Source organism: Lithobates pipiens, unplaced genomic scaffold (assembly GCF_037356315.1).
Source record: "Lithobates pipiens isolate NorthernLeopardFrog02 unplaced genomic scaffold, aLitPip1_a1.2 Scaffold_25, whole genome shotgun sequence".
Taxonomy (NCBI): domain Eukaryota; kingdom Metazoa; phylum Chordata; class Amphibia; order Anura; family Ranidae; genus Lithobates; species Lithobates pipiens.
In genome coordinates this window covers 38,408,112-38,422,474 of record NW_027507787.1, presented here as the reverse complement: position 1 = coordinate 38,422,474, position 14,363 = coordinate 38,408,112, and the positions used below count along the sequence as shown (strand labels likewise).

Sequence of the window (14,363 nt, the reverse complement as noted above, 5' to 3'; positions counted from 1 at the left end):
ATCATTTAAAGTGTAACTCCAACCCCCCCTCAAACTTTTGGTTTTGGATATAAGTATAGAAAAGGTAAAATATCTGACATGTTTTCTGATTTACCTTCACTTCCTTTCAAGAAAAACAAAATACACAATATATACACACACAAAAGTGAGTACACATGTGACACCACTGAAGAAGTTACACTTTGCTACAATGTAAAGTAGTGAGTGTACAGCTTGTATAACAGTGTAAATTTGATTTTCCCTCAAAATAACTCAATATACAGCCATTGATGTCTAAACTGCTGGCAACAAAATTGAGTACAACCCTAAGTGAAAATATTCAAATTGGGCCCAATTAGCCATTTTTCCTCCCCGGGTCATGTGACTTGTTAGTGTTACAAGGTCTCAGGTGTGAATGGGTAGCAGGTGTGTTAAATTTGGTGTTATCGCTCTCGCTCTCTTATTCTGGTCACTGGAAGTTCAACATGGCACCTCATGGCAAAAAACTCTCTGAGGATCTGAAAAAATGAATCGTTTCTCTACAAAAAGATGGCATAGGCCATAAGAAGATTGCCAAGACCCTGAAACTAAGCTGCAGCACGGTGGCTAAAACCATGCAGCGGTTTAACAGGACAGCTTCCATTCAGAACAGGCCTTGCCATGGCGGACCAAAGAAGTTGAGTGCACGTACTCAGCGTCATATCCTGTCCATGACCGAATGAGTCACTACCTCACGGACAACAACCTTCTGGACCCCCTACAGTCCGGCTTCCATCCACAACATTCCACTAAATCTGCCCTACTAAAAATCACCAATGACATACTAACTGCTAAAACCAATGGCCATTACGCTATACTCATACTCTAATGCCGCGTACACACGACAGGACTTAAGTCCGGCAGACTTTCGACGGAGTTCTGACGGAGTTCCGACAGAGTTCTGACAGACTTTTCGAATGAGCGGACTTGGCCACACACAATCACACCAAACTCCGACGGATTCGAACGTGATGACGTACGACTTGACTGGAATAAGGAAGTTCATAGCCAGTAGCCAATAGCTGCCCTAGCGTCGGTTTTAGTCCGTCGGAATAGCACACACACGAGCGAATTTTTCGGTAGGAACTGGGTCCGGCAGAGTTCTGGCGGAAAAATTTGAAGCATGTTCCATTTCTAAAGTCTGTCAGACTTTTGCGAATCAAAAGTCCGTTGCAGCCCACACACGATCGAATAGTCTGCCGGAATCATTCCGTCAGACTTTGGATGTTGAAAAGTCCGCTCGTGTGTACGGGGCTTTAGACCTCTCTGCTGCCTTCGAGACAGTTGACCACCTGCTCCTTCTCAGCAAGCTAAGACCACCTGCTCCTCCTCAGCAGACTACACTCCCTTGGCCTCTGTGATTCTGTTTTATCCTGGTTTTCCTCCTACCTATCTCAGCGCTCTTTCAGTGTCACTTACAACTCCATCTCCTCCGCTCCTCTTCCTCTCTCTTTTGGGGTACCCCAAGGCTCCATCCTTGGGCCCCTCCTGTTCTCACTCTATACCTCTTCCCTGGGCCAGTTAATAACCTCCCATGGCTTCCAATACCACCTCTACGCCAATGACACCCTGATCTATCTCTCTTCTCCTCAACTAACCCCCACGATCTCCTCACGGATCTCAAACTTACTGAATGACATATCGGTATGGATGTCACATCACTTTCTCAAACTCAATCTTTCTAAAACTGAGCTTATTCACTCCTTGATTATTTCCCGCTTTGACTACTGCAACTCTCTCCTTAATGGCCTACCCTTACGCAGGCTATCCCCCCTTCAGTCTATTAAGAATGCTGCTTCTAGACCTCACTAATCGATCCATGACTGTTGCCTCTCTGCCAATCCCTTCACTGGCTTCCCCTACCCAACCGTATAAAATGTAATATGCTAACCACAACATACAAGGCCATCCACAAGATCGCCCCCACCTACATCACCAACCTCATCTGTAGATATTGCCCAAATCGTCCCCTCGTCTCCTCCCAGGACCTCCTGCTCTCTAGCTCCCTTATTATCCAATGCTCGCCTTCAGGACTTCTCTAGAGCCTCTCCCATCCTCTGGAGCTCCCTGCCCCAGTTTATCCGATCAGCCCCTAACCTGTTCCTGAAGTGCCTGAAAACCCACTTATTCAGGGAAGCCTATCCCACACCCACCTAACAACTGTACCTGAGCAACCCCCATCAAATCATTCCCTGCATCTATTCCCTTTTGTACCCTTCTGTATTGAACTGTTCTGTAATTGTGCTGCCCCCCCCTCTACATTGTAGAGTGTATCGTAAACTGTTGGCATTATATAGACCGTGTATAATAATAATAACAATAATAATAATTCAGAAGTTGTCTTTGGGAAATAGACCTATGAGTGCTGCCAGGATTGCTGCAGATGTTGAAGGGGTGGGGGGGGGGGGCAGCCTGTCAGTGCTTAGAACATACGCTGCACACTGCATCAAATTGGTCTGCATGGCTGTCGTCCCAGAAGGAAGCCTCTTCTAAAGATGATGCACAAGAAAGCCTGCAAGCAGACTGAGGACATGGATTACTGGAACCATGTCCTGTGGTCTGATGAGACCAAGATAAACTTATTTGGTTTAGATGGTGTCAAGTGTGTGTGGCGGCAACCAGGTGAGGAGGACAAAGACAAGTGTATTGCCTACAGTCAAGCATGGTGGTGGGAGTGTCATGGTCTGGGGCTGCATGAGTGCTGCTAACACTGGGGAGCTACAGTTCATTGAGGGAACCATGAATGCCAACATGTACTGTGACATACTGAAGCAGAGCATGATCCCCTCCCTTCAGAGACTGGGCCGCAGGGCAGTATTCCAACATGATAATGACCCCAAACACACCTCCAAGACAACCACTGCCCTGCTAAAGAAGCTGAAGGTAAAGGTGATGGACTGGCCAAACATGTCTCCAGACCTAAACCCTATTGACGCAAAAAGACGCCACCTGCTCACACCTATAGCTGGCTATCGCAGTAAGAAACTTGGAAGGCTAACAACAGATACAAACAAACCCAAGGATAAACCGAGGAAAAAACCAAGCTTTACTTACCACCAGCCCACAGACAACCAATTAACCTGTCTAACAATATGCGTTAAAAACAGGGGTTTAATCTGCACACATTTGCAAATGCATGCGTAAGCCACAGAGCCCCGCCAAGGCACCCCTATATCTGTGGTACCTAACACTAACTTATGAGTGTCCCCACAGTGGAGGCACATGCATTCTGATGGATAGGTGAGAGCAGGTGGACTGAAGGGGAGCCACCCCTTCTTAAAGGTACAGGAGCACACACAAAAAGACGCCACCGGCTCACACCTATAGCTGGCTATCGCAGTAAGAAAGGTGTGAGCGGGTGGCGTCTTTTTGCGTCACAGGTTGCGTTTTTGGTCAGGCATCCCACTGACACCTGTGTTGCCATTGTGCTGGGTGTTCAGTGTGCTCCTGTACCTTTAAGAAGGGGTGGCTCCCCTTCAGTCCACCTGCTCTCACCTATCCATCAGAATGCATGTGCCTCCACTGTGGGGACACTCATAAGTTAGTGTTAGGTACCACAGATATAGGGGTGCCTTGGCGGGGCTCTGTGGCTTACGCATGCATTTGCAAATGTGTGCAGACTAAACCCCTGTTTTTAACGCATATTGTTAGACAGGTTAATTGTTAGGTTGTCTGTGGGCTGGTGGTAAGTAAAGCTTGGTTTTTTCCTCGGTTTATCCTTGGGTTTGTTTGTATCTAAACCCTATTGAGCATCTGTGGGGCATCCTCAAACGGAAGGTGGAGGAGCGCAAGGTCTCTAACATCCGCCAGCTCCGTGATGTTGTCATGGAGGAGTGGAAGGGGCCTCCAGTGACAACCTGTGACGCTCTGGTGAACTCCATGCCCAAAAGGATTAAGGCAGTTCTGGAAAATAACGGCGGCCACCAAAAATATTAATACTTTGGGTCCAATTTGGACATTTTCACGTAGGGATGTACTCACTTTTGTTGCCAGCGGTTTAGACATTAATGGCTGTGTGGAGTTATTTTGAGGGGACAGCAAATGTACACTGTTATACAAGCTGTACACTCACTACTTTACATTGTAGTGAAGTGTCAATTCTTTAGTGTTGTCACATGAAAAGATATAATAAAATATTTACAAAAATATGAGGAGTATATATTGTGTATCAAAAGATGTATTGCTATATGGAAATTATTAGTACATAAAATTAAAAACCCTGACCCATAAAAAACATCTACAGTGAAGAAATCAGTGTAGACCCATAGGAACAGAAAGTGTGTGTTTAAAAAAAAAACCCTAATAAGGGCCAGTTCACACCACATGCAGTTCCATGCAGTTCTGTGCAGTTCCGTTTTTTCTGCACCAATACAGTCAGTTCCGGTCAGTTTCTGCACCGGAAACTGACCAGAGACTGACTGCATGGTGTGAACTAGAACCGTTGGAATACATGGAAAACACTGTGCCTGCATTTTTAGTGCAGAAAAAAAGTGCACTGAACTGAACGGAACTGCGTCTGGTGTGAACTAGCCCTAAAAAAACAAAACAAAACAAATGCAGTCACTACATCTAAGGATTGGTAAGCTCTAATACAGGCATACCCCACTTTTAAGTACAAAATGGAGTTTATTTACTAAAGCTGGAAGGTGCAAAATCAGGCTCACATCTGCATATAAACCAATGAGCTTCTAGGTTTTATTACCAAAGCTTAATTGAACAAGTTGGGGTTAGAAGCGCATTGGTTTCTATGTAGAAGGGAGCCTGATTTTGCACTTTCCAACTTTATTAAATTAAACTCCATTCTGTACTTAAAATTGGGGTATACCTGTATATAAAATTTCTGATTTTGGTTTTAGATATGCCTTGATTGTGTTTTGCTAAGTGGCTTACTGTATATACTGGACTTATCGAAGGACTTGGTCCGGCGGACTGGAATCCGTCGGACAATGTTAGGGCAGCTATTGGCTACTGGCTATGAACTTCCTTATTCTACGTCATCATGTTCGAATCCGTCTAACTTTTGGAGTGATCATGTGTGGCCAAGTCCGTTTGTTTGAAAGTCTGGCGGATTGTCCGCTGGACCAAGTCCGTCGAAAAGTCTGATTGTGTGTATGCGGCGTAACTCTTCTTCATGCTATTTGAAGCTTGCAAAAAGTTTTAACTGGAGTAGCACTTTAATAATAGACGTATGCTTAATTTGTAGCACCCAGTCCCCTACACATGAACAGCAGTAAAGCCTTGCAATGCAGGCACAGCCCCACTGCAAAGGAGGACTTCTACTTTTCCCAGAGTTCCGCTTTAAAGAAAATGTGCCCTCTGATCAAATGAGGCGTTCCTTGACAAATGTTTTTGATTACAAGACAATTATTTATATATAGCTGTATACTATAAATCACCTTAATGTATTTTTATATAAAATGTGCATGTCTTCATACATTCCAGGTACTGGCAGCAATGCATGCTACATGGAGGAGACAAAAAACATAGAAATGGTGGATGGAGATGAAGGCAGAATGTGTGTCAATATGGAATGGGGAGCTTTCGGTGATAATGGGTGTCTGGATGACATTAGAACAAAATATGACAAAGCTGTTGATGAACTTTCACTAAACTCAGGAAAACAAAGGTGCGTTATACAGTTATTAGAAGGAAAGACTAAGACCCCTTTCACACCAGGGCGTTTTGCAGGCGCTAAAGCATTAGAAATAGCGCCTGCAATCCGCCCAAAAAAAGCTGCACCATTGTCTGTAGTGTGAAAGCCCGAGGGCTTTCACACTACAGCGGTGCGCTGGCAGGACCTCAGGAAAAGTCCTGCCAGCAGCTTCTTTGGAGCGGTGAAGGAGCGGTGTGTTTACTGCTCCTCCACCGCCGCTCCCCATTGAAATCAATGGGGCAGCGCTGTAATACCGCCGGCAAAACGCCGCTATTGCGGCGTATTGCCGGCGGTTTTAACCCTTTCTCGGCCGATAGCGGGGGTAAAAGCGCCCCGCTAGCGGCCGAAATGCGCCGCAAATCCGGCGGTAAAATGCCACTAAAAATAGCGGCGTTTTACCGCCAACGCTATGGGCAGTGTGGTGTGAAAGGGCTCCAAAGATATAAGCCTGTACAAAAATAATCTACAGGCATACCCCACCTTTAAGTACACAATGGGGTTTATTTACTAAAGCTGGAAGGTGCAAAATCAGGCTCACATATAAACCAATGAGCTTCTAGGTTTTATTACCAAAGCTTAATTAAACAAGTTGGGGTTAGAAGCTCATTGGTTTCTATGCAGAAGTGAGCCTGATTTTACACTTTCCATCTTTAGTAAATAAACCCCATTGTGTACATAAAAGGGAGGTATGCCTGTATATGAGAGTTTTTCTTTGCCAAAAAGAACTGGTGTTTTTTTAAGACCAGTGTGCATGGACCCTTATAAACACGGCCGCACATAATCCGCTTGGTGCTGCTGCATATGTGGTTTTGCACAAATAAAAACGCGCAGAGTTTGCTGATGCTTTGGGTCCATTAAGAATTAAAGGCACCCCTGCGTGTCTGCTAAACAGCAGGTTTGGGATCGTTCCCGGTCCACACAAGAGTGAACCTAAGCTTACTGTTTATTGAGGAGGAAAGACTACAACAGCCATCCTAACGAGTGCTGGATGAGTGCGCTTTTCTGAATTGGAAATGACCATATGATCTCAGCTGATATATTTTTTTCCTTACATTAAAAATAAAGACATATACAGAAATAAATCTACATCATAGTTAAATCCAATGTGACATACAACAAAAATGGGTGTTACAATAAAATTTATTTTGCCAGACCAAAGGATCTAAGTACAATGGGTATAGAAAAGAATCACCCCCTTTAAAATAATCACATTTTGTTGCTTTGCAGTCTGAAATGAAGACAGACAAGTTTTTGTTTTATCCAGCTGTATTTACTTAGTGCAACTTATAACATCCAAGTGAAAGATATAACACCAACATGTCAGAAAAAAAAAATCAAAAACAGAGTCACTGAGTTGGAAAAAGGATCACCCCTCTACTAAAAATGACCTGTAAACTCAGTCAGGTTTAGCTAATCACCTTCTCAATGGCACACAAAGCCATTTGACTTTTAACTGTGATCAGCTGTGGTCATTGAATAAATCTAGTTCATTTAGGACATGTGAAAGCAGAATGACAAATAAAGCTTTTCAGTCACAATAAACACATTCAATGTTTTGGAGCCATCTAAGGATCCCTTCATCAAGACAGCTGTCATGTACAGTATTTAAATATAATTTATTTCTATTGTTATGATTTTAGGTATGAGAAGATGATCAGTGGAATGTATTTAGGTGAAATTGTACGTAATATTTTAATGGACTTTACAAAAAGAGGATTCCTATTTAGAGGTCAGGTTTCAGAGGCACTGAAAACAACAAGCATCTTTGAAACCAAATTTCTTTCACAGATTGAGAGGTAAGTAACAGATATAACCACAAATTATATTCATATCATCTGTTATTTTATCAATTATTTTTGTTGAACCTTTTTGACATTGATAAACTATTCTACACATTTTCTAGGATTAACTTTGTTTCATATATAGGCATTTTTCACATGTTTTTGAGGAGGTTGGTGAGAGTTTAAGGAAAACTCCACTGAGAGAAGCTGTGATTGCTGAGCTTCTTAACATGTTAGTTGCTTGGCTATCTCTGGCTGAGGATCAGCGTGACAGCAAGGGAACTAGTAGAGGTCAACCCCTGCGCCTTTGGGGGGCTTACCCTGATTCACTCCTGGGGAACATCTCTCCTATTTTCATACATGGGCAAGGGGTGGAGAGGTGTGCTGTGAAAGGTTCATACAGGAATAGGGTCTGGTCCTTGGATTGGCTCCGTGACCAATTGGGCCAGTTCTCACTGGATGTTACACCATTTTGTCCGCAGCTTGCCTCAGGCCATCAGACCCCCATCCTCCCTGACTCTGTTTAAGTAACTATGTATGTCAGCTGTCCCCATTCCCCACTCTATCTCAGTCCTTTATGAGATGTTTCAGTCAGCAGGGGTAAGCCAGTCTGTATACGGGAGTGGGAGAGAGACTTTGCAGCATACGTTTATGTAGGCTCAACTGGACCATCTGTATTGCCTTACCCATGCGAGTTCTGTACATACAAAGATGCAAGGAAGTCGTTTTCAAGCTATTAACCCACTGGTATAGGGTACCTGCTAACCTGGCTAGGATTTTTCCAGCAATCTCTGATGACTGCTGGAGAAGTTGTGGGCTGCGGGGCACTTACCTACATATTTGGTGGGCGTGCCCAAAGTTTAAACCGTATTGGCAAGATATTATTGCCCAGATCAAAGTGAATCTAGATATTGAGATGTCTGATTCTCCCTAATGGCGCGTACACACGACCGGACTTTCCGGCAGACTAGGTCCGACAGTCTTCCCGACTGACTTTTGGCGGAGTTCTGACGGACTTTCCGAATGAACGGACTTGGCCACACACAATCACACCAAAGTCCAACAGATTTGAACGTGATGGCGTACGACCGGACTAGAATAAGGAAGTTCATAGCCAGTAGCCAATAGCAGCCCTAGCGTTGGTTTTCGTCTGTCGGACTAACATACAGACGAACGGATTTCTCCATAGGAACTGGGCCTGCGGAGTTCCGGGGGAAAAATTAAAAACATGTTCTATTTCTAAAGACCATCAGATTTTTGGACAGCAAAGGTCCGATGGACCCCACACACGATCGAATTGTCCGACGGATTTGTTCCGTCGGACCTTTGCTGTCACAGTCCGGTCGTGTGTACGCGGCATTAGAGTTTTTGATCCACGTGCCATCTATTCCTCTCAGCCATTACCGTAACTCAGTTTTACCTCATCTTTTGAATGCAGCTAGGCATTTGATCCCCATTCAGTGGAAAATAGCTAATTTTCCTGGGCGAGTCGATTGGATCCACTTGGTAAACAACATCTTGGCTGCGGAGGAGTGGGTGGCAATGTATAAGGGCCGACATGAAAAGTTCTATGGGATTTGGGCCACATGGATACATTACATTTCCAGTGCCTCACAGACCCCATAGCCATCAGCCTCTGGGTCCTCTACATCCCTATAGTTAGGGAACTGATTTAGCTTAGTTCTGTTAAAGATTGGGGCATACTTGCTCAGATCCATGGAATATTTCTGAAATTATCATTCATTTTCTCAGTTATAGTGCTGGTTGTTTTTGTTTTGGTATTTATTTTATTTTTTCTCTTTATTACTTTTATACTTGACTTCCTCCCCCTTTCTTCCTCTCCCCCAATGACTTTACTACCACTTTAACTGGAAGTTGATAAGATATGAAACATTTACCTGAATAATTCAGTGCCAGCAGACCTACTTATCATTCCGTATTTCATGTTCTTCTGATAAACTGCCTAGAGACATAAACAAATGTGTTGAGGGTAGTGAAGAAGAGACAGAAAATATACAGTATTGTGACAATAAATGAAAGAAGGCATCCATTCAAATATAGATGCCTCTTTGTATCACTGACAGCCAGACAGTTATACAACTCCCTGTGCTCAGAATACTTTGTAGAAAATGTTATCAAGAAATTCATTTTTGAAATATGGACTGAAACAGCCCTTGATTGTTCCAGCACAGTTTTCCAATAAAAGCATGAGTAAGGAAAAAAAATGGGTTATGGCCATAACCCTGGTATTTTCGTAAACGGCGGGCGGTCCGCTTTAAAATAAAAGAGGTCTCCTTGGCAGATTTGCCACAAGATCACTTTGATCGGCAGCAGAAGAGATGACCACTCTTGCAAGAACTTCACACTCCCAATCAACATTGATAATTTTTAATCCTCATGCTTCTAGTATTAGTAAATAAATAGGAAAGTATAGCATATCTACTTGTTTTAGCCCCTTCCAGTCACATTTACACAGTAATCGTTTTTGTTTAAAGCACAAAAAATAAAAACCGAAGAGGTGATCAAATACCACCAAAAGAAAGCTCTATTTGTGGGAAAAAATGTTGTTTGGGTACAGCATTGCATGACCGCGCAATTGTCAGTTAAAGCGACGCAGTGCCTGCCAAATTGTAAACAGTGCTCTGCTCAGGAAGGAGTTAAAACTTTTTTTTACATCTCTTCAGTCATTTTCTGGTTTCTTGCCTAGGCAAATGATGTCATACATCTCAGGAGTCTTCAGGAGGAGAGGAGGAGGGTTTTCTCAGCTAAGCACACTCTCCTGCATGCATGCTTAAACTAAGGGCAGATGGATTCCAGAAAGTGAATGCTACATGAATCATTTGCCCTTACTAGAGATGGCTTCTGCCAGAAATGCTATGGAGGTGTTTTTCCAACAAAATAAATCATGGACACATGGATGGATGAGGGTGTTTGCTCTGAATATTAAAAATGATTCAAATATTGTTTTTGGTTTGTGGTGCTCAGATGCAGTAAAGATCAGATTTAAGGGATGCTAACCTAACATGTCTTCCTTCTTTCAGTGACAGACTAGCCCTGCTGCAAGTGCGAGCTATCCTTCAGCAGCTGGGTCTGAACAGCACCTGTGATGACAGTATAATTGTTAAAGAGGTGTGTGGTGTGGTATCAAGAAGGGCAGCACAGCTATGTGGTGCTGGGATGGCAGCTGTAGTGGATAAGATAAGGGAAAACAGAGGCCTGGAGCATCTGGAGGTTACGGTTGGCGTTGATGGAACACTCTATAAACTTCATCCACAGTAAGTGCTGAAATTTCAAACATTTTACTTGTATATACGCTAATATTGATACAATATTGGTGCAAAGTGACATGGATCTAGTCCTTATTCAGTAAAGCATTGTAAAATGCATGCTTTACTGCATTAATGCATGACTGTCTGTGCTACCCCAATGCACCAACACAGAACACCAAAACACAGAGATGTGAACCATCTCTACACTGTGGTGTGATTTGTTAAAAAAAATGCATATCTGTTAAAATATTTGTTGTGGTGCTTGGGCCGTCCATTCAAAATAAATGGCCTGGCTTACTGCAGTGCATGTTAAAATGCTTGCGGTATTGCACCCCAATGCAACAGCTCAGTCTAAACACAACCTTATGTTCTTTCTATCATAGAAGTAGAGTTCAAGCTAAAGCCCAACTCCAGGAAATGTAAAAATGATCCCTTGCAGGGGAGGGTTGCACTCAAGAATGAATTGCTTGTTTAGGTCTATGATACAAGTATATTTATTTACCCAATCCCCTGTGCTGTTAGACCGGTCCCCACAGTAACTTCTCCCATACACTCCAGTGGCCTAAGATCCTGATGTCATCAAGGCCAATCCAGGGTTCATAGCCCTGCGATGGATCTGATGATGCTGAAGGACTGTCCACCGCCGAAGCATGGGGAATGAATGAATGAATGAATGACTTATATAGCGCTACCTATACGAACTGAATCGCCTCTGGGTGCTTTTTCTTGCCACCGGTGTCCATCAATGCGGAGCACCAGATTAGTTTAAAGTTCTTCCCCTCTCTCCAAGACTAAATGAGCCAGCATAGCCCCACTGCAAGGGATAATTAGCAAAATTCCTGAAGCTGGGCTTTAAACACTAAAATCTCACTGTCTGAAATTTTGATCAAAGAATGAGTGTTCGGTGATCTTCTCTAGTGTTCCGGTACTTGAGCTTTAAGTTACTTGTGTACATCTTTTCCCTTGGTATTTTTCTTGTTGTTAAAGTGGAACCCAACTCTCCCAAACAACATTGATTATTTTTAATCCTCCTGCTGCTAGCATTAGTAAATAGATAGGAAAGAATATAATTTACTTATTTTTAAACTTTGTTTTACATTTCTTTAGTTACTTCCTGTATTCTTGCTTAGGCAAATGATGTTGTACATCCCAGGAGTCTTCAGGAGGGGAGGAGGGGTTTTCTCATCTAATATCGCGTATACACAACTGGACTTTCTGGCAGAAAAGGTCAGACGGAATCATTCCGTCAGATATTACGATCGTGTGTGGGCCTGTCTTACGTCATCACGTTCAAAATGAACGGACTTTGGTGTGACCTTGTGTGGGCAAGTCCGTTTGGTCGGAACTCTGTCGGAATTCCGTTGGGAAGACCGTCTGATCTTTTCTGCTGGAAAGTCTAGTTGTGTGTACGTGGCATAAGGATACTCTCCTGCATGTATGCTTGAACTGAGGGCAGATTGATTTCCAGAAGCATATGCTACCTGAATCATCTACCCTTATTCGAGATGGCCAAAGCCAGAAATGCTAGGGGTTGTTTTTTCAAAGTGATTTCTGACCAAAATAAAGCATGGAGACAAGGATGGATGGGGGAGTTTGCTTTGAATATTAAAAATAAATTACCGTTAAATAGTGTTTTTTATGCTCAGATTCAGTGAGGATTTGCTTTAAGAGAACATCAAAAAAATTACCTGTCAGGACAATTTTGTGGACTTCTATAGCTGAAGCTTCTTGTACTTTCCCATTTCTTACCTATATATTTCCTTCTTACAGTTTCTCCAGAATCATGCATCAGACAGTGGTAGAACTCGCTCCCAAGTGCAACGTCTCCTTCCTTCTCTCCGAGGACGGCAGCGGGAAAGGAGCAGCTCTTATCACTGCTGTAGGATGCAGACTTCGTGAGAATGAGCAGAATTAAGGATCAAATCATCTTGCTTGTGTTTTCCTGCCTTTTTAGCACTTTCATTTCAAGCAGTAACTGTAATAAGGCTGGGTCCCTCCAGCTGCACTGTCCATAGGATTCTAACCATGGGGAGATAGGAGACCACTGTAGGAAAGAGTGTTACCTGCAGCCACGGCTGCTTCTGGACTCCTCTTTGCATCAATCTCCATCTATTAATACATACTGTATACCATTGGAATATGTTTCTAATTTATTCTGTTGTTTTATACATTATTTATTAGTTTGTAGAGACATCCGTACATTTTTTTGATTCCACCAGCTTTACCATTAACTCTGAGACTGGATTTTACCAACCATGCAGTAAAAGCAAGTCTACACAGTACATAGGGGTTGATTTCCAAAACAGAATGTTCGCTTGCAAAGTTCATCCTTTTTACTTAGCTTAGTAATAAAGTAAATCTGTATTTAGTCCTCCAGTTGTGTGCATTTTGTTAAATTCCACAGCACACATAGCTAATGATTGTCAAGTGAACCTTCTCTAGCAGTAAATCAACCTCCGCATCTACATGTATTATGTTTTTTTCTTAATTAAACAAAACCTGTTGGGAAAATAAAACTCCATACCCTCCAGACACCCTGATTTTGCTTTACTTACCTATACACACCCCCTTCACCATCCCTGCAAATTCACCAGCAGTTGTCAACAATATCTAGTGTTGAAAGTAAATGCGCAGGCTCCCTGCCCCATGTTGGCGATTGGCCACTCAGGCACCAAGTTGGCGATTGGCCACTCAGGCACCAAGTGCTGCACTGTGGGTGACATATGGCTTGTCTCACACTCCATATCTAAAAGTACTGGTATTTATACAGTGCAACAACAAAGATTGAAGATGCGGCGGAGAAGCAGTAAAGGTAATAAAGGTACCTAGCGTAAGTTGGGGGAGGGGATTTTTTTTTTTTTATAACAGTTTGGCTTGAAGTACTGCAAACTATCATAAAAAGCATCTTATAGTTTGATGTAGTACTGGGACTTGGGATACTATGGGCAGTACTGGTTTAGACAACAGAGAGCTTATAGAACAAAGCTGCATAGGGCACAGTAGACATCTGGTAATTCTGGTGTCAGTGGCATTTCTCATTGCTTGTATGAATAGTGTTGTGTTACTAGTATGCATCAATTCCACGTGTGTTTTGTTCTTAATGTCAGACAAGAATCAACCTACATCTCATGGGGGGGTCAGATTTTTATTTTGTAGCTGCTATGCTTAACAGCCCCATGACCCCACAATCAAAGAGATTGTACACTTTTATATGAATATTTTGTTGCACTGTGATTGGGTGTGTTGAGATATGTGTGCATTTCTGTTTTAAATGTCTCTGTATGAAACAAAAAAAATATACTGACAGAATCAGTTTAGCCCAGAGAACCATATTATGCCACACTAGAGTCACTAATGTTATTTATCAACTTATTAAACTTTTCCAATATGTGTCCCTTGGTTTAGTCTGTTGATCATGTCTATGTATGATAAAAAAATTCTCTATGTATGATAAGAAATTCCAAAAAAGTAAAAAAAAGAAAAAAAAAATAGGCAAATTAATTCCAGAATTTTAAAGCTGAATGAATGTGATCAGCCGTTGGAATGACTATAACATTAAAGAAGGATGCCAGTGACAATAGTCTTCTGGGCATATATAAGAGTAAACCCGTTCATTTTTGACCTTTTGTAAAATTAATTAAA

General features: G+C 42.5%; 1 protein-coding gene across 1 annotated transcript in view; it reads left to right on the top strand.

Moving 5' to 3' along the window:
• The window catches only part of LOC143930210 (hexokinase-1), a 108,152-nt gene extending 94,039 nt beyond the window's left edge, over positions 1 to 14,113 (top strand). The window contains exons 15-18 of the mRNA XM_077454278.1: positions 5,461 to 5,644; positions 7,312 to 7,467; positions 10,494 to 10,727; positions 12,492 to 14,113. Of these exons, the coding sequence (XP_077310404.1) occupies positions 5,461 to 5,644; positions 7,312 to 7,467; positions 10,494 to 10,727; positions 12,492 to 12,636 (719 nt within the window). The 3' untranslated portion in view covers positions 12,637 to 14,113. The remainder of the gene's footprint in view (positions 1 to 5,460; positions 5,645 to 7,311; positions 7,468 to 10,493; positions 10,728 to 12,491) is intronic.
• Positions 14,114 to 14,363: the final 250 nt, after the last annotated feature.